A 24,895-nucleotide genomic window follows, 5' to 3' on the forward strand; every position below is an offset into this window, starting at 1 on the left:
GGGATCAAACAGAAAGCGTCCTGTCGGCTTGCTGGATGGAGATGCCACCGCTGTCGGGATGGTATCGTTGCCAGATCTCACGACTGGGGGGATTGTGGTACGGAAACCAAAGCTTGCAGCAGAATAATTCTCAATGTGTAGAACCTATTCCGTGCGGGGGTTGTCAAGACGTGACCGTTGTTTGGGCAAATCCAAGTTGGTCTTGATGGGGGTGGATTATGACGTTCAAAGCAGGAAAGAAAACAACCTGGAATAGATTCCAGCTGGGTTGCCACGAGGTAAAAGCGGCGCGCAAGCGTTGCCCAGTCAAAGTGGGGTAGAAGTTGTGTCTGGCCGGTGCTTGGGATTCGGGAACTCGTCCAGGCAGGAACGGGACTGTTGGCTCCCACCAGATGGGTGTTAGAGACGAACCGCACGACCTAGCTACCCCAACACACGACTACCCAGTGCCCGGCCAGTCGGGGCTACCTGTCCTTGGCAACGTCCCGTCGTAAACTTGTCGAGTGGCATCAGTGCGGCCCGCGATCCCACCTGGGCCGGAGAGGCAGCCGATGAGACCTCCTGCCCGCCGTCTCGATAGGTGACTTAGGCTCTCTGCTCCTATAATTTCTTGATCTTCAAGACGTCTAGTAGCACCATTGTCGCTGATGTAAACTGGAATGTAAGCCGCAACACGCAAATAATCGGTTAACCGGGCCACTCGGCCTCCCCCGCTGTCCTCACCGACACTCTTGTCATCTTCCATCGGTCGTTGTCCATCAACTTGCTTGCGCAGAAGTGGAGAAAGATTCTCTTGAACATGTTGTTTTGAGCTTGATGGTAGTTGCTGGCAAGCCCTTGGCCCCATGTTGTTGTCGCAGTATTTTGCCGCACTTGGTGCAAGTTGGAACTATCCCCAGCAGACCATCTATCGCGGCGGCAGCTGATTCGGACAACTTTCTAGTCATGAAGTAGAAGAATATGACGATCAAGCAGCTTTATAATACTTGGGAAACAACATACTGTCCTCCTGAGAATAGTAGGAAAGGCGACCATTGCAAAGGTAGAGCTGACAACAGCCAATTAGAAAGGCAAAATAGGAGGCAATGGAGGGGGCCACTGAACGTCACACTTTCAACACTTGCTCCGTACTAGTTGAACAGGAGAGAGCGACAATCGAAGGAAGTCAAAGAAAGCAAAAGAATGAAATAACCAAGATAGGAACAGCTGTGTTCCATCAGTAGGAAAGCAACCAACTCGAACTCATACCCCAACTCAGCCTCGGGTATTCTGAAACAGACAACGAACGCCCAACTCCCATACCAGACGTGGCTACCAGCAACTGTGCTGGTGACATGAGGAATCCATGAAAACTGTACATCGGAGAACTTTCCCGTTCTTCGCCGCTTCGAAATCCCTCTCAGTCCCATCATCGCCCTGCTGGTGACTTCGTCTCCTCGGTCCGCCTCCTCCTGTCGGCATATTCTTGCAGTTTGCCTCGGTGTCTTCAGAAAGGGAGATCCGAGTGCGACATGTATGGGTTGGAAAGAGTCCACGGATTGAGAATAGGAAGGGATTCTGCTCGGTACTTTAGCTGGGCCGCTCCCAGGAGGTGGTGTGGGAGTTCCATCAGTTGGCTTTTGGGTACATGACTGCCACGAGCATCGCCAAGTCTCGAGGTTGAAGAGGGGAGAGGGTTTCGATGAGTTGCTGAACGACACGGGGTGACTGGGTCTACTGGCTATCTTTGCCATCGTCGTAACACAGGTCGTCGCCATCTCTACCGTGCCCGCTTGCTTTTGCTGGAGCCCCAGAAGAGAGCGGCTTCGTACTCAAAGTGGATAGAGTGGGTGAAGAACCGAGGACAACACAAGGACTTTATACGCGTAGAAGTCATGAGAAACGAACGAAGGAGGGAAATAGTGACCGACTTGCCATGAGCGAAACATTCAGTGATTGCTGTTTGGACGTAGGCACGCGGATGAGGAAACAACGAAGCAAGCAGGTTCAAAAAAGCGGAAGAAGCTGAAGGGGCGCAAGGGTGGCCAAACAAGACAAGCGAACTAGACCGATATAGATATGCATGACAGGAAACGGTTTGCCTCCACAAGGCGAAGAGACCGTCGCGAGCCATCCTTCGGGGGTTGTAGGGCAATTCGAATCATAGAAATGCCGACTGCGGCGAAAGGAACGTGGACTGTCTCGGAAGAGCTGACAACCCCAGGATAGAAACCATCGAGCACTCGGCGACGGGGTCCAGGAGGAGCAGCAGGTCGGAGACGGGTGTTGAGATATGCGTTGGTCGTTGGACCGGTTGCTGGGGCTTCCCGTCTAAACAGCCGAACTTCGAGGCTCGATCTCCCCTCTTGACCACGGCCAGGGAAATGCGGACTGATTTCTCGCGGTAACTTAACGTCGGACTCGTGACAGGCCGGCATCGCGGGTCGCGACATAGGAGCACATGGGTTTGTGGCAACGGCGGGCCAAGGGATACCTGCCTGGAGATCAAAGTTAGCAACAAAGGACACCCATAGTGTAGTAAGGTGTGGTAAAAAGGGGGAGGGAAGCGCCGTCAAGGGGCAAGTAAACCTGATCCGATAGAAATCTCTGTTTCGCGGCGGTGGTGTTGTCATCGTAGTTTTCTTGTCTTGCTGATGGCAAGCCCTGTCCTCAAAGACGCCCATGTCCTGGTTTTGATCGTTTTACTGGCCTGAATCAGATCAAGAAATGCGAGTGCCCGCGAGAGGGGAGTGGTCGGGACGAGACGGTGAAAGGCATCCACGATCACCCACCAAGAGAAGGTATCGAGTCACGGTTTTGGATAGCGCGAACAATGAAGTCGAGGGTGGCCACTGAAGAGATTGGTGTGCAGTTTTGGCGGGTTGGTCGCTATCGAGTGTCCTCGGCGAGGCAGCGAGTCCGAAGAGACGGGATGACCAGCGTCCAAATGAATGAGCGATGGTCTCGGGCGAGAGAAAGAAAGAAGCCAAAAAATCGAGGAAAGAAGGAATGAATGATGTTGTCATCAACCCATCACACCTGCAGCTGCAGCGGCGGAGATGACAGAATGGAGGTCCCGATGCAGCGAGGTCCGTACTCCAAAAAGGAGGAGCGAAGGCAGCTTGCAGACCGTGACGGCATTCGCGAGAATGTTACCCACAACGTAAGATACCTGTAAGCACTTTTGATTCTGTAAATAAGCAGGTCCTACCCCGCATCTACCCCAATTTCCCCAACTCCCTCTTCCCCAACTTGGGACACGCAATGTCCACCCCGCCATTTGTTTGTCTTTTCCCAAAACAACACGCGGGCATGCTGAACGAGATCACGGCCATCTTCCTTCATCAGGAAGTGTCGTTAACATAATAAGTGGGACGCCAAGTCAAGGTTGCCCTGTCGACCGTTCATCCCCGTTTCTCCGGGGAAACACATCAACAAACCCCTTTCTCCCAACTCAAGTCCTCTTCCAGCCAGTCGAGCTGAAGGACGGGAACGGCGTTCGAACTCGACTGTTGCCCGCCGATCATCCGTCCACAATCCTCCCGAGCTCGAACGATGCGCTCGGTAGAACGCGCCCGCGAATCCGATGCCGCGAATGCCTCTGGAATCCGTCGCCGGCCGTGATGATTGATGGACCAAGCCCCGTCGCTCGTCCTCATCCTGACGTCATCGTCCTTGTCGTCGCTTATAACCGGAATAACCGTTATTGTTCGGGCCCTGCTCCGTGAGGAACGCATTTCGAGTCGAGGACAACCTCGGTCTGTCGCAGAACGTTGGAGCGAGTCTGGCGACGATGGACGATATCGCTCGCGACTGACTTCTTACAAGCGCCGCTTCTCCGAAATCCCTTGGCCTCCGCTTGTTGGACATCGCCGAGTAGTCTCTTCTTTTATTCTTTTCATGCTCCTGATATGTCTCCTTTTCTCTTTCCTATTTTTTGCCTTTTTACCTCTCCTTCGTAACATTTTTGTCTTCTTGCCTTGCTTTGCTGCGTAATTGCCATTTGCGTCGCACGCACTTCCTGAAAACGGACACATCGTCGAACGAGAACAGAACAGCTTCTGTTGGTCTTGACCGTCCATCAACTAGAGGATGGCTTCTGTTTACCGTACCATGTCAATCTACTACCTTGCCCTCACTTCTACGACTGTTATACAACGATGCTAATGCTTTGAAATGTGACAGCTGATTTGGCTCAGAGTGACTCCTCGTCATACCGGTCCCGAGATTCCTCGCGCTACGAAGGATACACGATGCCCATGATCAACCGCCGCACGACCAGCCCTCGAACCCGGACCTCGTAGCAAAAGTCTAAAGAGCTCGACGCTGAAGAAGACAGACCAAGGCGTCACTGCCAGATCTCGACATCACGGTCGTGCGTGATCACGGTGGCAGGGCCCAAGGCGAACGAAGCGATACGCCGGGAGCGACGAGAAACAGGCGAGATTGGAAGGTGAATGAGGAGGACTAAAGAAGATACACCAAGCACAAATCGATCGAGATCCTCGAGCTTCTCACAGCCCATTGCGTAACGCCCTCTCCATCCCCGTCCATGCTTCGAAAGCGTCTCTTCGACAACATCCATAGCGTCTCTCCGTCCGTCATCCCTGAACAGATTGTTTCACACCTCGGTATAGACTTTCGCGAGCGGTTGCCGGAACGCCCACTCTGAAGCAGAAGTTACTGTAGATTCGTAGGTTTTCTACAAGAAAAGAAACGATTCGCGACACAAAAAGGGGAAGAGAAAAGGGTCATAAACAGCCAACAAATTTACACGCTCGGTCTCCGCCGATACTGTCGTAACTCGTACCAACCCCAATCTTTTTCGATCATCGTTTCGCAAAGCGCCTCCTCGATATCCCGCAACCCGTTTTGCCTCTCCTCCATGAGCGAGCCCGACGCCATTTGTCCTCCTCTGTACGATCATCCTCGACACCATCATCCTCGACACGACTCCCGAAGAGCCACCGAGGCCACGACCGATCATATCCCATTATAGATCCTCGCCGCCATCTCCGCCAGCTTCCTATTGAACCCATCATCCATCGGCATATGATGTCCGCCCTCGATCCTAAACACCTTCCTCGCCGACGCCTCAAAGAACTCGATCATCGACTCGCTCTCGTAATTATACGGATCGCCGCTCGCCAGCACATGGATACTCTCTGTCTGCACCTTGCCCAGCTCCAAACACGCTTTTGCATACGGGCTCCTTCGATCCTTCGAATCCTTGATCCCCTGGAACGGACAGGTCGGACACACCGTAATGACAAAATCAACCGCTCTCTCTCCTCCCCTCTCCCGCTCAAGATATCGCAGGAGATGGAGCGCCGCTTTGGCACCTTGCGAGAAGGCGACGATGCCGTCGAACGGACCTTCGGCGTGGAATACTTCGAGCATATCGTCGAGAGCTGGAAACGTGTCAAGGTCTTCGAGATCGGGCGGTTGGTCATGCATCCACTTCAGGAAGGGACCCATGCCGGCAAAGAAGGGGAGGACACCCGGGCCCGCGGGACACTCGATGGGAGCGGAGACGTAGTGGAGGTCGAAGAACTGGGAGAGGGCAGCGTCGAGCTTGCGGGCTTGGATGCGGAAGATGTCGGGCGTGGTGCCGCCGCCGTGGATCATGAGGATTTTGGGTCGCATAGCTACCGCTCGCAGCTGCTGCACTGCTGTCCAAACAGATCAGTCTTGTGTTGTGTATCTGCTCGCCGTCGCGAATCGGCCTCCGCGAGGAGTTTGACCGTCTGTCAAGGTATGTCTGGATATTCTCTGGTGGATGTGGGGATTGTCATCGGAAGCTAACAAGAACGAGGTCCAGAAAGTTAACCGGAAGAGAAAAAGGGCCAGTTCCTTACGGGGACTTTTGAACATATGAAGTCACAACTCGCAGACGTCTCCGATCTCGCCAGCGTCGTACGCTTGAAGTTGTGCTACTACGGAGCCGCAAAGGGCCCTTGCAGCTTACATCTCCCAAAGCGGCATGAAGTCTCATGGTTACACACGTCGTTCAAGTTGCTTGGCATGTCGGCATGTCAGACATCCACGAGACGACGATAACACAAGAACCGCATCATCAAGGATGAGAACGGCCGATGGTTGGAAGCGATGTAAGAGGGCACTTTGACCGAGTGATTGGAGCGTGCCCGTAATGGGGTCTCCCGGTGTCGCGAGCTTCGACGATGCTATCTCTCCTCTACGCCAGGCGCCCCCAGATCCAACACCGTTTACGTACAACCTCTGGGGTCTTCCGACACGTTTAACGGTCTTTCTTCTTGCGCTCCATCTTTTCGCTTCTGTCAAGATCATCCTCCGCATTGACCGCATTCCCGGAACAACCTTCTTTTCCCTCGACCAACAGTACGGCCGACGAAGCCCGTTCCATTTGTCCTCTTACGAGGTGCCGGAGGTTAACTGGCAACGAAAGCCCCGACGAGCCCCATGACAAACAAGCTTGGGTTACCGCGGGCACACAACCTTTCGCCGATGCTAGTACTTCGGCCAACGCTCGCAAGTAGCAGGCGGTTACTGACGCCAATCAGCTGTCCGCAACTTCAGCGGTCAAAAGCTTATGCTGCGAAGCAACCAAGAAACCAACTCCTTCGTCCTTTCACGCCCTCGGCAGTGGTTTGACTCCTAGCTTGTTGGCGGTTGTACGGCTTTGACGACGGCCGTGTGGGATCCACCAAGGTGATGGGGTTTGGAGTCGGTGATGACGGCTCACCACACAGACGAGAGGGGAGATGCCACAGGCAGTGACCGAATTGACTGTGCTTACTGCTGGCTATTTTCTCGTGCTAACGAAGGACTGTAGGGCAGGTGTCAACGAGGAGCATCAAGTCCCCGATCGCCACGCGGCACACCGCCTACGAACAAACCGTCCGTCAGCGAATCGTCGCCAACCTAACCATCCCCAATCAAACTGACCACGAGCGAATGGTCCACTAACGAACCATTCCGAGCGAACCATCCACAAACGAGCCGCCTACGAACGCTCTGCGCTCATAAGAACCGTCTACGAGCCCATGGCTGGTGCTTGTATGACGTTCCTATGTCTCTACACGCAGGAGCACGCGCGACCTATCTATCACTGCGATGAGAGATTTCCTTCGAATGTCAGAATGGACACCACCCGTTGTCATGAAGGTGCCAAGGGCGTGACAACCGACACCGGGAACCGGGAGATAGAACACTACCAGTCAGTGACAAGGAAGAACAAGAGAAGAGCGAGGCATAGAAGCGCTGAGCACGGCAAGGTTTTGATTCAGACACAAGCACACACAAGCCCAAGGCCTGTGAGCCCATTGGTCTACACTCCGTTGTGCTGCGCACCGTCTCGAGATTTGAAGCCACTGCCGCTCGAAGTGATCGGCGGAAGATTGCCCACATATTACACGTTTCCGTTTGTCACGGCCTCCGACAAGTCTACTCGTCTGGGCTAGAAACGCCTCAGACCCCATGCGCAGACGAGTACCTCTGCTGTGGCTTTACCGTCAACGTCAGCACTCTGCCCAGGAGAGCACCTCATCGCGGCCGCACTCTCCCCGGCTTTGCGGCCGTTGCTCCTGTTGAGCCACGCGAGGGTCATGCAAAGGGTTCGACTGCCTACTACCCGGTCTTCGAACGGCCACGAATGAACGTACTGCTGTCGGCGGTTGGACAAGGCGAAACCTTTCTGGGTACAGCAACTTCAAGAGCCCGACCTTCAACACTCGAGAACGCTGAACAGTGATGACTCCGATCACCATATCGAGACCCAAAAGAGGGGTTTTGGGTCGCCTTGCTTCAGTGAAAGCAACCACGAGCCGGGGCAGCAGTAGGGTCCATACAGACAGAATGATTGTCTGGAGCCGTGACGGAGGCGAAGAGGAGTGACTCGCTCTGGGAGAGTTCAGGCAGAGAGAATCGGTGACGGATACAGCCGGTTGATACGCGGATCTCGAGAGGGACAGTGTTTCCCACTTCTAGTTTGATCATCGGTCAAGGCACTGATGATGGCAGATAGAAGGATACAGAGACAGGAGTATGGTGAAGTTGAAGGATGGAATAACCGACTAACAGGGTGACAGCGAGCAACACACTGACAGAACAAGGAGGTAAGTGTAAGGGGGGGGATAGGAGTGACGGAGTGCTAATGAGTGGACAAGGACAAGACGCAAACGAGCGAGGCCCGGATGGGACCCAAAGCGAAGGGCTCATATTATTCCCCCGACGCACTCGCCACCATGGTCGCCATGCTCTCTAGCACCTACACCGACATCGTCACCGTGACCGTGGCCGTCTCCGACACCGACTCGAGATCATCCCCGCTACCGACCTGATCACTTTCACCGCCACCGCGACACTCACCGTCTCCGCCATCAAGACGGCCCAAGCCGCCTCCAGCCCGGTCTCCATCGTCCCTCTCATCTGCAAACCCCGGTGGCAATCCTTCTGCACCTCCATGCCCTTTCCCGACAGCTCGACGCGGTGGATGAGCAACGTCAGTACTCAGTAACAACGTCATTGCCTGGCAGACCTTCACCTCGATCCCGTCCGGCACCAGCGGCGCGCTCACGCCCACTTGGACGCTCGACTGCAACGAGTATCTCGAGCTGACGGAGTTGGAGTCGAGCACAAAAAGCCACCTGGACGCTCAGTCGACTGAGTGCCAGGACAGTCGTTTGTCCACTTTGTCCACGCCGCAGGGTTATCGACTTAGTACAGTAGGATTACCATCACCATCGGCTGATAGACAATACTGAGATTCATGAACTGCGAGTCAGCACTAGTGGTGAGTGAAACAGATATCACGACTGGAGGCATATGGACTTCAACCTGTTAGGCTCTCATTCTGCAAGTCGTTGAGCGGCACGGCTCTTCCCGCCTCACGTACAATGAGGAAAGCAACAAAAATGATTGAAAAAAAGGAGAGACGGTTTCACACAAGAAATGGGGGCAAAGTGGAGACATCCGCAACAAAAAAATTGCAAAAGAATATGATCCGACCCAGGCTCGATCTGGGGGCCTTCAGTGTGTTAGACTGACGTGATAACCAACTACACCATCGGACCGTGGCATTATTATTTTGAGTAATCGGAACTCATTATGAGGTCGGGTAACACAGAAGTGTCAGCGGGGGCATTCTACGTCACGCTGCGACACCACAACATGTTGACGTTTGCGCGACACAAACAAACGAAATGACAAGTGGAAGGCGAGAGATACAGATATCGGTAGAGGTAGCTAATGATGCATAGTCAACAACATTGATGACCAGTGAGAAGAAGCTGCGGAAACCATTGACGAGTGTCTCTTGCACTGGTGGCTCGAATCGCACCTGGTCCGGCCGCCATCAGGCGCCTATGCTTGTCAACTCCTGGCTGAAAATCCAAGTCATGTCCGTTTGAGGCAGGTGCCGATACCACAGCCAAGGAGTGTCGTCGATATCCCCTTGATTTGCATGATCCGACTATCGTGCCTGCACCACCATTATATGCCTACTCGAGGCAAAGTCTATCACCAAGCCGTCCTCCATGACGCACAATGCACATTGGTTGAGAACGAGATTGTCGAGTTCCAAGGCTCGCATCCGGATGAGTAAGTCCACAACGCCTCAGCGCCGCTGTCTTGATACATGTCGGCGATCATTGGCTGAGGAGTCCAAATGACGTTTTCGCCCGTCATCTTGGCGGCTTTGAGGCTGAGAGGCAGAGAGGGAGCCTGGGAGCCTTGCGTGATCAAGCATGGCATGGCTTGGCTTGATGGTGTGCCATGTTGCACATTGGGGGGCCGCGGCTGGGACTTGTCCCGATATCCTGAGGCGCGGAGACCGTACAGCTGTGATGTGATACAGGTATCGTGATTCGTGACGAAGGCGATGAGGGAAGAAGGGAGAGGAGGACCGGGATGAAGTGAAACAACGACAGCGGCGGTCTCGATAGACCGGGATATGGACTGGAACAAAGAGGTAGGAAGACGAGTAGACCGTTGACGATCGAGCACGGGAGAAGTATAAAGACCTCCTCGCTTCCTCGTCTGCATGGCTCTCAGAACCATCATCGTTACCGTCACTACCTATCAATCAATCTCAACTCTACCAACTACCTACCTGATAGCAGCAGTCCCGGTTGACAAGCGCACCGACGCCATCACCACCCTCGAGGCCCGCAAAATCTCCACTAGCGCTCCCCAGCCAGGAAGATGTCAAGAAGAAGCGCAAGGCGGAGGCTCAGGGTGGCCGGGTGATAAACGCGTGTATCTAGGTAGAGGAAGTCAGCTGTATCAGTGGCGGATGATGAGTTTGGCTGGGGATGAGAGGATATGTAGTGAACGTGAGGTTGAGAAGAGTACAATCAAGCTCCCGCCAGCCAGCCAGCATCTCAATCCAAGCACACGCCTCCCACCAAGATACAATCCCTACCTGACCAGAATGAAGCTCACCACCCACCACCTCCTCTCCCTCTTCATCGCCATCGCGGCCGCGGCGCCCATCGGTGAGTCTAGTCCCCCCCACCCTTTCTCTACAGTCTTCCCTTCGTTCCAATGTCTCCATGTGCAAGATTCCAGCACTGACAGAAACAACCTCAGATGCTTATCTCTCGAGCTCGTAGACAAGCGCGGTGATGACAAGAACGTTGTTCAGGTCCGGGATATCTCTGAGGAAAAGAGGGGAGATTTTAAGATCAATGCGTCTTGCCAAATTAACAGGGCATGTATCTAGCTAGGGAAAAGACCTGGGTAGTAAAGGTGGAGGATGAGGTGCTGTTTGATTTCAGCCCGTAGCAAAAGAAGGTTTGGATGATGTGAGAGGGCAAGGGGAGAACCAAAGCAGCGATGTAGATAAGTCAAGTTGCCAAGCCAAGTTCAAGCAATCAAGCAAATACAAGCAATCAAATCGGGCTATCCCTCCAAATCAATCAATCAATTACAGACCGTCAATTTGATTGACCTTAATTGGCCGCCCGGCAATATTATTTTTTGGTGATAAAAGTTGTCGATTTTGCCCGCGGTTCGGGCTTTGGAAGCGGTATTTGAGGTCAGGGTTAGGGCTCGCTATGGGCCCCACTGTTCTTGGCAATTACTTGATCAATCAAGCAATCAATCAACTCAACTCGATTACTTGACCCACTCAATCAACCTCAAACCCTTGTTTGATTGAACTTGAGTTATCTACATCGCTGAACCAAAGCCCCGAGGGATGAATCTTCAAACCGAAACATAGCGCCAAGGTAGAAATATGATCAACTCGGGAAGTGGAAGCGGGTTGCGATAAGTGACGTAGCGAGGATTGTTAATGAACGGTGATCAGTAAAAAAAAATTGGAGCCTGATGGCGCAGCTCATTCCGATGATGTGTAGGATGAGGAAGGGTGAGGTTGAGATTGAGATTGAGATTGTTGTTGAGGATGAGAATAGCAGCAATCGTTCTGAGAGCAGCGGCTCAAGTGCGACGATGACAAGAGCCATCCGTTCCGTTGAACAGATACGCCTTTCATTTGCCATTTATTTGGCCATATTGCCATGAAATAACAGCACTGATGTCGGCGATGAGCTGGAAGCATGGCTTGAGGAATTGCTCATCGTCGGTTCTGGGAATGAGTGGAGGGAAGGCAGTTTCCGCCGAACGGTACCAGATTGTTCGGTGCTGCAAGTGGCGGCTTGAGTCGGCTGTAGATGGATTGATGTGCACTCAGTCCCTCACGGATGTTCGTCGACACGGTTCGGGAATGACATGGTCAATTACATCACCTGAGTTGGCGGCCCGCGGCGGCGTTTGGTCATTTTTCACACAGCTGACGACATGGGCTGGACTCGCGATCGCGGACTGTGAGGACCAATCGCGGACTGTGATGATGGGTTGATTCGCTGACCGGGAGCATGTCGTCTTCTTCATCATGGAGTTCGACGCCTTCGTATCACAGTCGAGAACGTGATGTTCGTTTCGGCCTGTGTCTGTAGGGCGCCCGAAGTGAGCTGGGTTCCATCGCCGGTATCGGCGGCTTAAACGTACGCGATCGGGTTTGGGGGTGACCGGGACCGCGGGGGCGCGGGGCATCATCAGCGCCGGCCGCAAAACCTCAACATCAACCGAAGGTTGACCCCGAATGGGAACGTACATCTTCACATCTTCTTCCCTATGGCACGACCGCGCAGGCCGAGCACACATTGAAAAAAAGGTTGCAAGTGATTGCAGGGGATTGACATCAAAAATTACGACCAGAACGGCCCCGAAGGGCAATTCACGGCGGCGAGCACCACGATGTGCAATGCAGGCTCTCCACCGTACTACGCGGTTTTCTTGATCTCCGCGCAGTCAGTCAAGGTAAGTATGAAGAAAAAAAAGAGGAAAGAAGAGGAGGAAGAATTGGGGAGGGGAGCTGGCTTTAAATAGGGGATTGGGTGGTCTGTGCATGAGTGCAAATTCCATGAAATTCCGTACAGCTGTTGACGGTCTGTCTGACTGGTTAGCTTCTGCTGCATGACGCCTGCCGTTGGACATTGCATTTAGGATTTTGGAATTTAATTCTCAGATCGTTCTTGCTGTTTGCACCGGCATGTTCATCAATTCTTCAGTTCTTTCGAAGTTCCTTAAATGGCAAGCACCCTGCAAGGACTCAGATGCACAGTCATAGTAATCTTCAGGTTTCTCTCCCGGCTACCTGTCAGATGTGACGGTACAGAATTAATTGATTGAAGAGTATATATAACTAACTCGCCCAGAAGGTATAGGAGGTGTTGGGGTAACCTAAATATACCCAGAAATTAGGCAATATCAGGTAGCTAGAACGCTAACCTCCATATAGTATAGCTAAAACCACCCTTAAATCTAACACACCCCCTCACTTACAAACCTTCCAAATAGAGGAAAAATAAAGCTATTTACAAAGTCTCTCTTCTAATACGTCAATTTCTCTAGCTAAATTGTAAATATCCTCCAAAATACTATCTGGAATCTCCTTGTCTATCCTTATCTCCTTACAAGCTAATATATTCGTTATTCCTATTAATTCCCGGAATTTCTCGTAATCCAATTATCCCAAAACCTTCATCAATCCATCGGCTAATATTTTCTTTGTTTCTAAATACTCAACTTCAATCCTTCCCTCTATAATTTCTTAGTTTTAATTAATAATAATAAATATCAGCGTACTTTAACTTAATTATTAACTTTGCTATTTTAATAATTAATATATAAATTGTCTATATATTATTATAACCGATTATAGGTATATCCTTATCGAAAGGAATATTAATCTCTTTATATAAATATATAATAGTAATAACTTCCTTAATAGCGTTTAAAATTGATAACAACTCTACTTCTATTATTAAAATAGATACCGTCTTTTATTTAATTGTACTCCAATAAACTAAACTACCAAAAAACTTACTATAAATCTATAAAAGCTCTTTCGATCTAAAAAATTATCGACGTATAACGCATTTAAAGCTATCTCAAATTTTATTAATTTATTGTAATAAAGGTAGAAATTAAAATAGTATTAAAAATAGTACAAAACCTTATTAATAGCTTTGTAATATTAAGGACCAGGATTATAATTATAATAAATTAATCATCTAGCGGCGAAAGTAATACTAAACTGGGTAATTACAATAACGTATATTATAGAGTTAATAACGACCTAGTATTCCCAAATCTTATTAAAAAAGGCTACGCTATTATGAAATATAAATTCTTTATTATTTACTGGAATAAAGGCGAAAATATGGGGATTCTTAATTAATATAGTAATTTTATGAATATATTCTTATTAGGATAACGAAATATAATCTACCTTTCGGTTTCGACTAATCTCAATACTTAAAAACTATTAAAAATTATGATTACTAATAAACTTATACTTTTCCTCCAAGTTCTTCGTAACCTAAATAACTTTATTGTATTATAATTTGTTGAAAGCAAAGACAATATTATTAACGTAGTAGAAAATTAGAATTCTATTATATTTAAAAATATATAAATCTTCGAATAATAATTTAAACCCTAAACTTTCGAAAATCCTATTAAATTCTTATTATTATAATAAGGGAGCTCGTCGGATACTATAGAGGGCTTTAAAGATTTTAAAGACAATACCGTACTTTTAATAATTAAGAGGTATACGTATATAGATCTCCTTTTTAAAGTAAGTGTTAATAAAAGTATTTACTATATTGTATTAAATAAATTCGAAATCGAATTTAATAATGTAAATAATAATTAACTAAAATAAATAACCAATTGACGTAGAAGTATACGTCTCTTTACTATAAATATACTATTAATCTCCTGTAATTATAAAACGAACCTTAACTTTTAATAATTAACTATATTTATTAAATTTATATATATATACCTATATATAATCGAAGATTTAAAAACCTTTAATATAAGGAACGTCTTTATCGATCTTAACCTATAACTTTATTTCTTTATAATTATCGAAATATACTTCCTCTACTTATTTAAAGAAATTATTTAAATTATAATATTCGAAATCGTAATAAATTTTTAAAATTAAAAGAAAGTCTTAACGTTTAATAGAATTTAATCTACTACCCTTAAAAATCAAACGGTTAATTTCTACCTTCGTAACTATTTTACCTTACCGCTACCCAATTAATTAAATAAATCTCCCAACGTTAAACGCAATTTCCTATAGTTCGAAAGTTAGGAAGGAAATAGGGTCTAGCAAATCTATTATAAGGCCGGTAATAAAAGTAGCTAGTAATATACTTAATAGAATAAAGTAACTAAATATAAAATGGATAAATATTTTACTTTAAGTAATAAATTCTATTAATTTTGAAATAATCTCGTTACTATCTTCTTAAAATTCGTTATCAAAAAATAATAGTAAAAAAGGGGTAAGACCGTTATCTTCTATATTTTAAATTATATTAAAGAGTTCGAAATATCGTATTAATAAATAAGAACAATAATTAATTTAATTAAGCAAATCGGTCATCTCGTTACTAATTAACCTTAATCCTTCTTTAAAATTATTAAAGGTCCTTAAATAAATTGATTTTTCGTTAAAAAATATATTATAAATATAAACAATATAATTAATCTACGGGTTTTAAATTTAATCAATAGAACAGGTAGTATAGCGGATACAGAATCCAATTTAAACCTTTAATTAAAACTTCTTACACCGTTACTCTTTCTTCTATATAATACTCGTTATTATATATACTTTACAACTGTAAATACGTAAATAACTAAAATCAGGCTTACAAGGTTTGGTTTATACCCCCTTACAATAGGCTACAAAAATATAAAACCGCTCGTATAGTAACTTCCAATTATAAAAATACTTAAGCAATCAATTAATAAAGTAGACCGAAACTAAAACAATTTAAAACTAGAAATTATAAGAGAATTTAACGCTATTTCTTATTATACGTGCCTTTTCTTTAATCATACCCCTTAAACGCTCAATACCGCCGTTTTAAATTTAATTATTAAATATTAAAAGTTCGAAAATAATAAAACGTATAGCTAACTTACCTTTAACGTATTAATTATTAAATTTATTATTATACTTAATATATTTAATTTTGATATTATATTAGTAATTAATTGTATCGATAACCAGTCAAAGTCTTTTAACGATAGCCTTAATTATTCGGTTTACTATATAAATATCCTAAACGAATTTAATTTATTGCGGAAATAGAGATACGGTGTACGATATCGGTTTAGGGACCGTATACGTAATTGAATTTAGGTTCCCCCTCGTTTAGGATTTCTTTATAGGAGGCTTTCTTATAGACAGGGGCTAAGTAAGTGCCCAATACGTTAAATTGAAGAATAGTATAGCTATTTCTAAATTTAAAAGGGGCGCGGTATATATAATTGGAGGCGCCTTTTAAGAAGTAGCTTCTCAATTTATATATTAAAATAAATTATAAAACATTATAGGGTTAAGAGATATTTAAAGCGTAGTAAACGAACTAGAGGTGGTTAAGAATAATTAAATTATTTTCTATTAAATTGTAAATTAATAAATTAATAACTTTATAATAAAATTATACTTATATTATTAATTTAGAGAAGTAAGTAATATTATTTTTAATCAAGCTTGTATTGGCGAAATAGAAGATTTCTAAGGATTTTAACATGTAATAAGAAAGTTAATAATAACAAATAATTTATTTATTAATAGAATTAAGAGTAATATAGCCGCTATCGATTAAGGTAGAATAATATTTTTTATATAATCCGTCGAATAAGTAAGTAAAAAGATTTAATAAATTAAAGTATTTGTAACGGCTATTTACGGAAGATCTATATATTTTAATTATATTTAACTATATAGGAATATTCCCCTTCTCCTCTTAGTTTTATAAATTTATATTTTTAATTATAATTTAATTTAGAGACTATATATTTCCCTACTAGCTGACGACGCTATTTTTATTACCTTCAATAGGGCTAACAAAACTTAATTAATAAGCGGGGACCGGGATATTCTAATAATTTTAAGCGATTACAGCCGTAAAGGCTATACCTATAATATTAATTTAATAATTTCTAGCCGGGCGGTATTAATTGTATTATTATTAATTATAACCGTACTAGCCTTATTAGGGAACGGCGTTACTTTTTTTACCGCCGTTTCTACTGCTTCTATTTCTTCCGCAATTTCCGCCTTTACTATGGAATAAGTGAACCTTCTTCTTAAAATTAATATTAATATAATACGTAGTTAAGAAGTAATTTTAATAGCTGTAGCGGGTATAAGCGCCCGTTTATATACGGTAATCGAAAACCTTTTAAAAAATTATATTACGTAGAGTAATATCGGTAATAAATATTTTATCGAAATTAATATCTATAGTAATACCGTTTTAATTAACGGATTTATCCGTGGTGGAAATAGAAATAGTTTTTGATTTATAGAAGGGGTTAGTAGAATTATTATAGTAAATACTATTTTTAAAGTTTTAAGCGAAGCTTCGGACGGTCTTAAATTACTTTATATAATTATTATTAACGGATTAAGGGAATCAGAAAGTAAGAGCGGCCCGGACGTTTTTGATAATTTTATTACGGAAATAATATATTTTTATAACGTTATTTAGTTTATAGTAATGAACAAATAAAATAATTCAATTTTCGAAGATTCATTAACGTATATCTTTAATTATTTTCAATTTATTTAATTTATAACGAATATAAATAATGAAATCAATATTATTATATTTAATATCGAATTTAGTAAAAAGATCTATTATAGTCTTCTATTTTTATTTAATATTATTATTAAAATACTTAAAGATTATATTTAAATACGACTTAATAATAGAGAAGGGCGTACCTTCTAAAGACTTAATAATATAATAAAACCGTTTAATTTCGGGCGTAAAATAAATAGCCTTATTAATTTAATATAATTTAATCTTTATACGTTAGGCGTAATAGCGTTTAGCGTATTCTAAAAAAATATTACCCTTAGTATTAAACGGCGGGATATACGAATGGGACGATACTAACTGCCCACTACTAATAATTATAATTGGTATATTAGAATTATTCGGAGGGCCGAAATTATTAGGGACGGTATTATAATTACTAGGGGCGGGGATTTAGGCCAGGTCGTAAGTAAAAAGTATTAATTTATTTTAATTAATTGCGGAGATTATTAATAGCGTTAACGTACTTTTTATATTAATTTTAGAAAATGAAATTAATATTAATTTTAAAATCAGCGAACAATTATTTTAATACGGCGATTTCTTTATATAATTTATTAATTTTAAATTTATATTAAAGAGCCGTAATGATAAAATTGCTATTAAATTTAAAAGTTTCCTTCCGGGATTCCTTTAAATCTTCCTCCGCTCTCTAGGCGTAATTACAAACCTTAATAATATCGTTGTAAATTAAACGATTTAAAATAATAATTACGTTGCGGAAAATAAAAATAGTTGCGAAGGCGAAAATGTATTTTATCATCGAATTCGAAGAAAAATTAATAAAGAGATTATTATTAAAGTTTATAAATACTTTTACGAAATTATTATAAATTGCTTAATTTACAAAGTTAAAAATTTAAAGGGCTCTAATTATGGTAACTATAATAAAATTATTTATTATAATTGGGACGTCCGATAATAATCGTTAAATTAATTATAACGGCAGTAATCTTTTATAGTTACTATCTTTAAAGTAAGAGGGGAGAGAGGATTAAATACTTCATTAATTAACTCCTAGCTCGGCCTAATAATAGGGTCGAATCTTATACTTATTCCGTTAATAAGAGCCCAAGTCATCAATCGCTTAATTAATTAATTTCTCCTTTGAACGGGTATAGTATAATAATAGAATATAATAAATTATTATAGGGCAAGGTACTATTAGGTATAGGGTAAGATATATATTGTCGGAGGAGAGGAAAGGAAGGTGTATGTAGAAAACTAGCTATATAGGCGAGAGCCTTAGTAAGTTAGTCCGTGTACGCGTATACATATAACTGTACGTGATTGCTATATGTAGCTAGTGCGTATATAGTTCTGGGCTATGGTATTAGCTTTGGGTATGGTATATGAGGTAGTTAGTGTAGTGTAAGAATGTTATAGGCTAGCTCTGTGACATTATATTTATAAACTATATTAATAAAGTTGGTAAATTATGAAATAGGGGAAATTACTTTATTAACTCCGAATCTCTTCCCGTTTATAATAAGGATCTCCTAATCGGATAGCTACTTTTCAAAATCCTTAGGTTACTTCTTTATAATTTCTTTAATAAAAACTTAATAGTCTCAACGAACTTTAACAATTTAATTGATAAATCAATAATTAATTTAACTCTTAATCTTTTTAAACTAATTGTAAGTAAATTTATCCCATTTAAATAAAATATTAGTATAGTAGGCAGCGATATAAGTACTTATCTAATTACAAATTTAAATATTAGCGTTGTCGAAGTCTTTTTAATACTTATAGCGAATATTATATATATTATTAATTTAATTATATACTATTTTCCTAACAACTATTAAATCGGTAGAAGGGTTAATAACTATATCCTCCCTAATATCCTATTCGGTATAATATTTATTATCTTCTTTTTTTTCTTCTTCTTTTCCCAAATTTCCTTCCTTATCGTCTTCGTTATCGCCGGCGGTAATTTCTTTTTAGAATTAAGTAGCAACAATAATCTCGGTAATAATACCGTTCGTATTAATAGCCGTAGTAGTAGTAGTTATTATAATTATAATTATAGCCTTCTTAACCCGGATTCCTCTATTAAATTTAACGAATTCCTTCTTTACAGCTAAAATGTAGTCCTTTACTTACTTAATAAAGAAGCAATCTTCCAGCTTCGAGGGTAGAACCCTCTAAATTATAAATCCTCTTTTGAATAGCTAATTACTAAAGTTTTAATTGCTATTAGCGAGTCTCTTAAAAACTTTATATTAATTAGGCTAATTAGTAGGGGTATTAAGGATGACTGTAATAGCTTTATTGGTAAATTCCTTTAATAAGGATATAATTAACATTATTAGTTTCATAAAGATATTATTTATAATTGATAATTGTAGTATTAAATATAAATATGTAAATTAGACTATTAATCATCAAATATAATAGTATAGAATTAATTAATTGAAGAGTATATGTAACTAACTCGCCTAGAAGGTATAGGGGGTGCTAGGGTAACCCAAATATACTCAGAAATCAGGCAATATCAGGTGGCTGGAGCGCTAACCTCCATATGGTATGGCTAAAACCACCCTTGAATCTGACACTACCTTCCAAAAGAATCATCAATACCTGCGGCCTTGAAGATGACTCGGATGAGGCTCACTCAGAAATCCGCGAACCAACTCAAAAGGGACCGTTTGATGCTGGTGACTTCTGTTCCCCGGATTTCAATGTCGAGCTAATGCTCAGTATCCATCACGAGGGCCGTTAGCGGACTGCTCATCCCTGTCTTGGAGACAAAGTGGACAAAACATCACGAACCGTTTCAGTCCGTTCAAACGATGTATCCAAGCACGTGCCAGAAGAAGAGCACAAATGGTTCGTGCTCCTCGGCACTCGCCGCAGTAGCGCTCGGCGTTAGAAACTTTTCTGTGGATCTTTGGAAGCAACTGCGCTAGTCTAGGCTGAGCTAGGCCCTACGGCGGGAAAGGGAAGGTGGCGCATATCATCGGTATTGAGCATCACGAGCCAGGTGAGCCAAGCGGTGGGAGGGACACAATTTGTGAAATGGCGGAAGTTGATTCACCAATTCCGTCACGCCGTCACCTGAGAGCTCGACCGCTTTCTTTGCCGTCGGGTTCCTGATCTCCTGATTCCCGTCACAACCCTCCCTGCGTTATCGCCTCCCGCGTCCGTCCCATCATCCCCGACCTGATTGCGGTCTCTGGCTGTCTACAGGGCGTGTATGCGACAATCACTTACACGATATACAAGCAAGATAAATAGATTGTATCACCATTTCTTGTCAAACCGCCACTCCTCCGTATCGTGAAATCCTTTTCCAGATCCTCCCTGCCAGAAGAACCCCGCCCCCACGCGTTTCCCGTCGTTGTCCTGGTCAAGCGAGTGGATGTCCAAGCCTACCAACAAGGACAAAGCCCCCACAATAATCCTCGTTCGATAAAAGACAGAAATTTCCCTGCTCTCCCTCGACAACCGTCCAGCAATTCTCCTGCCCTCATCCCCGACCGTTCGTCAGTCGAAGAATCAATCAAATCGCAAACATGTGCGGCGGTACTACCAAGGACGCCGTTGAGCGCAACGCCGGCCTTACTATGTCGGCCACCGAGCTGATCGGCAACACCCCCCTTGTTCGTCTCAACAAGATCCCCCAGTCGCTGGGCATCGAGTGCGAGGTCTACGCCAAGGTCGAGCTCTTCAACGCCGGCGGCAGTGTCAAGGACAGGATAGCCCTTCGCATGATCGAGGAGGCCGAGAAGGAGGGTCGCATCAAGCCTGGCGACACCCTTATCGAGCCCACCAGTGGTAACACGTACGTTTTTGTGTCTCTCTTTGTTGCGCTTGCGACTCGAGCTAACAAGCTTCCGACAGTGGTATTGGTCTCGCCCTCGTTGGCGCGATCAAGGGCTACAAGACGATCATCACCCTCCCCGAGAAGATGTCCGCCGAGAAGGTCTCCGTCCTCCGTGCCCTCGGTGCCACCATCATCCGTACCCCTACCCAGGCCGCCTGGGACAGCCCCGAGTCCCATATCGGTGTCGCCCGCCGTCTCCTCAAGGAGATCCCCAACTCCCACATTCTCGACCAATACACCAACCCCAACAACCCGCTTGCCCACGAGTTCGGCACCGCCGAGGAGATCTGGAAGCAGACCAACGGCAAGATCACCGCCGTCGTTGCTGGCGCTGGTACTGGTGGTACTATCACTGGTATTGCTCGCGGCCTCCGCAAGCACAACAAGGACGTGAAGGTCATTGCCGCCGATCCCGTCGGTTCCATCCTCGCTCTTCCCGAGAGCCTGAACGACCCCAACGCCACCGCTCCCTACAAGGTCGAGGGTATTGGCTACGACTTCATCCCCGACGTCATCGACCGCGAGTTTATCGACAAGTGGTACAAGACTGAGGATCGCGAGTCCTTCCACCTCGCTCGCCGCCTTATCGCCGAGGAGGGTCTCCTGGTTGGTGGTTCCTCCGGCAGCGCCATGGCCGCCATGATCCGCGCCGTCAAGGACTTCAACCTCGGCAAGGGCGACGTCGTCGTCGTTGTCCTCCCCGACAGCATCCGCTCCTATCTCTCCAAGTTCGCCGACGACGACTGGCTCGCCGCCAACGGCCTCCTCGCCACCGACGACGATGTCAAGACCGCCAACGGCACCAACGGCACCACCACCGTTAAGGAGCAGCAGGAGACCGAGCAGAAGAAGACCGATGACGCTTACGCCGGCGCCACCGTCCGCGCCCTCCGTCTCAAGCCCGTCACCTCCGTCCTCGCTGACTCGCCCTGCTCCGAGGCCATTGAGACCATGCGCGACAAGGGCTTCGACCAGCTCCCCGTTCTCGCTCCCACTGGCGGCAAGCTCGTCGGTCTCGTCACCCTCGGCAACATGCTCAGCTTCATCCAGCGTGGCCGCGCCACCCCCGCCAGCCCCGTTTCCGAGGTCATGTTCAACTTCAGCCGCACCGACGAGGTCATCACCGACCCCCGCAAGTTCGGCAACAACCTCAAGGACAAGAAGCGCAAGTTTGTCCAGATCACCATGGACACTCCCCTCGCTGCTCTCAGCAAGTTCCTCGAGTGGAACTCTGCTGCGATTGTCACCGAGAAGAAGGATGATGGTTCCAAGCCTGTGGCTGTTGTCACCAAGGTCGATCTGTTGACCTACATGATGCGTCAGCAGTCACTGTAAACCACCATCCCTCAAATACATTTAATGGATGACTGGGAGGATAGAGTGGAGGATATCAATACCAACAACAACAACAAGCCGCCTCCGTGAGCGTGGGATGGATTAAACGGGGATCTCTTTCTTTGACGGATGATACCTAGACTCAACATCTATGGGCGGCTCTTTCTTTTTCCTTTTTCCTTGCTGCTAAGCTAATATTTGGGAACTTACTCTGGGAGCCTTGGGCGTACTACTACTTTGCTTTCGCATAGATTTTCTGGGTAGCATTTGGTCCGGCGTAGAAAAGGGTTCAACCCGTGCAAATGGGACGTTTTATTTTTATTGTTATATTTATCGCTGATCTACAGCTTGGTGCCTCGTGATCTCTGTCTTTTGAGATGGTCTCTCGGCTCTTCCCTTGTTTTTTGTTCGGCTGACATGACTGGGTAGGAGATTGATTGCTGTTTATGAGCTCCAATCTGTTCCACTCTCCAATCCTGCTGGGCTGTTCGTGGCTTTCCTGGCGGTACCGTTTCCAACTGACCTCGTTAGCTGGGAGATCCTGTCCATGCGAAACATGCTCTTCTCTCCTTGCACTCGGCTCCGGCTTTGTAACACGTTGTTGCTCTTCATGATTCCATTCAAATGATATTAATCGGTTACTCGTATGCATACAGTTCGTGACCCCTTTCCGGTCCGCCACACCATCCTACCCATCCATATCATACCATACCCATCCTATTATCTATCTACATATTCCTTCGTCCATCCTGACCATCATACCCATCACGATATCCATCACCTACACCCTCTCAACAACCCATCTCCACCACCCCTCGCACCCCGGCCCCTCCCCTCCCACCACGCTGCCCCCCACCACCTCAACCTCAATATCAAACTCCACCATCTGCCTAAACTCAAACCTCTCACTCCCATACTCCCCCAACCAATCATCCCCCTCCTCCTTCTCCCCCGCCCCCAAATCATCCTCCCTCACCCCCGAATCCAAAAGTCCCTTGCTCCTACTAACTCTAATCCTCCCCAGTTCAGCCTCCAACTCCTTCTTCACCAAACTAGCCGGCAACGCCGTAAAAAGGTCAAGCTTATTCGCCGCAATCAACACCGGAATGGAGGGCGGGTGTTTAGACCCCTTAGTATAGCGCGAGTACCGGTGTTGGAGCGCCAGCAACAGGTCGTACAGATAAGTGGCGGCTTGCGACAGGGAGGAGTCGGGCGAGGAAGGGGAGAGGGTCGAGGCGTCGAGGAGGAAGAGGACCCCCTTGATTTGGCTGGTCTTGGAGGGGGGCAGGGGGCGGCCGGTTTTGGGGTCGAGGGGGAGGAGGTGGGAGAGCGCGGTCGAGCGGAGTTTGGGATGGCCGGGGGTGTCGATCAACAGAAATTTCTTGACTTTGTCTTCCTCTGAGGAGGCGGCGTTGAGTTGGACGGAGACGGGCGTTTGGGAGGTGTGTGTTGCCGCGGGCTCGGTCGATTTCTTCTCATCGGTCTCGGTTGATGTAGAGGTCTTGCGGCCGGCGCGCTTCTCGAAGAGAGTGAGGAGAGCGGTCTTGCCGGCGCCGGAGGGACCGGCGAGTAGGATCGAGGGAAGAGAGGAGTTCTTGGAGGAAGAGCCGGACTCGTCGCCGTGGAGGAATTGGTGGAGGAGGATGGGGAAGAGCAAGACGATCAGGAGACCGGTGATGATGACGGTCTTGTTGGGTTGGAGGGAGGCGATGAGGAGGTCTTTGATCAGTTCTTTGATGTGCTCCGTGGAGGACGTGTTGGATGCTGCTGTCGCTGTCGTTGCAGCCGCCACGGCGGTCGTGGTTACGAGCTCTATTGTTGTGTCCATTGTTGCGGTTGTGCTCGAGCTTGCGCGCTGATTCGGACGTGTTGCGCGGAGTCAGATCGGTTGCTCGCTTGCTTGCTATCTTCGGTCGGAATATATCGAGGGGATCGTGGATGTTATAGGAGCATCCCCTTTTCGTTTTGTTGAGACGCGTTGTTGAGATGCGCGTTGCAGGGGATCAAGCTCTCGGGGTGTTTTGGTGCCGAAAATGACACCATCGTCATTCGAGAGAAACGGCCAAGTTCCCGGTAGACAGTTCTCCACATAATTTTGGGGCCCTGGCGCTCCACCAAAGTGGGCTGGCCCGTTCGCAGTGGGGGCCAAGGGTGGTTGGGGACGAATCAGTGGGCGTGGCAGTGTGCACAGCTGTCACCGAACACACAACGCCCGCCGAAGAAGAAGGCTCGGAGAACAACTGGAAAGAAGATCCAATCGTTGAACCCCTTTCTGTTGCATGCCTCATCGACATCGACATCGTGGTGGCAGTGTGAGACAGACAGCCAAGAACCGATAAACCCGAGTTGTGCCCGGAACCCGGACTGTCTCTCCGCCCGCCGGCACCTCAGTTCCCCCGGTGGAAGACACGGAAGACCCTTGCAACACACAATCGTGGGCGCGAGTTGGGGAAGCTGCATGTTAGTAGGGACATCACCCAGCCACCGAACACGCAGCGAAATCGGATGTCGACACTAACAGGCAAGGGGTGCTGACGAAAGTCCAACATCAGTTCCAACTCCAACA

The 24,895-nt window shown here is 46.1% G+C and overlaps 6 protein-coding genes and 1 non-coding gene across 7 annotated transcripts; 2 read left to right on the forward strand and 5 right to left on the reverse strand.

The window, feature by feature from the left end:
- Positions 1-988: 988 nt before the first annotated feature.
- On the reverse strand, positions 989-1,948 carry B0H65DRAFT_77174 (uncharacterized protein). Its single transcript, XM_062831393.1, has one exon. It carries the CDS (start codon positions 1,755-1,757, stop codon positions 1,131-1,133), a length of 627 nt encoding a protein of 208 aa, XP_062676800.1. The 5' UTR covers positions 1,758-1,948; the 3' UTR covers positions 989-1,130.
- Positions 1,949-2,042: 94 nt separating this feature from the next.
- On the reverse strand, positions 2,043-2,663 carry B0H65DRAFT_446906 (uncharacterized protein; the record flags this gene model as incomplete). Its single annotated transcript, XM_062825829.1, has 1 exon — positions 2,043-2,663. The coding sequence occupies one exon, from the start codon at positions 2,661-2,663 to the stop codon at positions 2,043-2,045; it is 621 nt and encodes a 206-aa protein (XP_062676801.1).
- A 2,299-nt stretch (positions 2,664-4,962) lies between these two features.
- B0H65DRAFT_437004 (serine hydrolase FSH) lies at positions 4,963-5,625 on the reverse strand (the record flags this gene model as incomplete). The annotated part of the gene is made up of 1 exon (XM_062825278.1): positions 4,963-5,625. One exon carries the CDS (start codon positions 5,623-5,625, stop codon positions 4,963-4,965), a length of 663 nt encoding a protein of 220 aa, XP_062676802.1.
- A 505-nt stretch (positions 5,626-6,130) lies between these two features.
- On the forward strand, positions 6,131-10,743 carry B0H65DRAFT_553577 (uncharacterized protein; the record flags this gene model as incomplete). Its single annotated transcript, XM_062829974.1, has 12 exons — positions 6,131-6,339; positions 6,407-6,471; positions 6,794-6,858; positions 6,942-7,274; positions 7,433-7,618; positions 8,067-8,075; positions 8,127-8,252; positions 8,279-8,400; positions 8,474-8,640; positions 10,077-10,454; positions 10,572-10,603; positions 10,669-10,743. The coding sequence occupies 12 exons, from the start codon at positions 6,131-6,133 to the stop codon at positions 10,741-10,743; spliced, it is 1,767 nt and encodes a 588-aa protein (XP_062676803.1).
- On the reverse strand, positions 8,959-9,032 carry B0H65DRAFT_t469. Its single transcript has one exon. It is a non-coding gene; the product is annotated as a tRNA-Val (tRNA).
- Positions 10,744-20,683: 9,940 nt separating the features above from the next.
- B0H65DRAFT_446909 (tryptophan synthase beta subunit-like PLP-dependent enzyme) lies at positions 20,684-22,329 on the forward strand (the record flags this gene model as incomplete). The annotated part of the gene is made up of 2 exons (XM_062825830.1): positions 20,684-20,952; positions 21,012-22,329. The coding sequence occupies 2 exons, from the start codon at positions 20,684-20,686 to the stop codon at positions 22,327-22,329; spliced, it is 1,587 nt and encodes a 528-aa protein (XP_062676804.1).
- Positions 22,330-22,934: 605 nt separating this feature from the next.
- On the reverse strand, positions 22,935-24,540 carry B0H65DRAFT_481225 (signal recognition particle receptor beta subunit-domain-containing protein). Its single transcript, XM_062827622.1, has one exon. It carries the CDS (start codon positions 24,155-24,157, stop codon positions 23,111-23,113), a length of 1,047 nt encoding a protein of 348 aa, XP_062676805.1. The 5' UTR covers positions 24,158-24,540; the 3' UTR covers positions 22,935-23,110.
- Between the last annotated feature and the right edge of the window lie 355 nt (positions 24,541-24,895).

The sequence above is a fragment of the Neurospora tetraspora genome (genome assembly GCF_033439725.1).
Source record: "Neurospora tetraspora strain CBS 560.94 chromosome Unknown B0H65scaffold_10, whole genome shotgun sequence".
In the NCBI taxonomy this organism is placed as follows: Eukaryota; Fungi; Ascomycota; class Sordariomycetes; order Sordariales; family Sordariaceae; genus Neurospora; species Neurospora tetraspora.

Coding starts and splice junctions, on each gene's coding strand:
- B0H65DRAFT_77174 (XM_062831393.1), bottom strand. CDS start 1,757: ATGGCGACGACCTGTGTTACGACGATGGCAAAGATAGCCAGTAGACCC.
- B0H65DRAFT_481225 (XM_062827622.1), bottom strand. CDS start 24,157: ATGGACACAACAATAGAGCTCGTAACCACGACCGCCGTGGCGGCTGCA.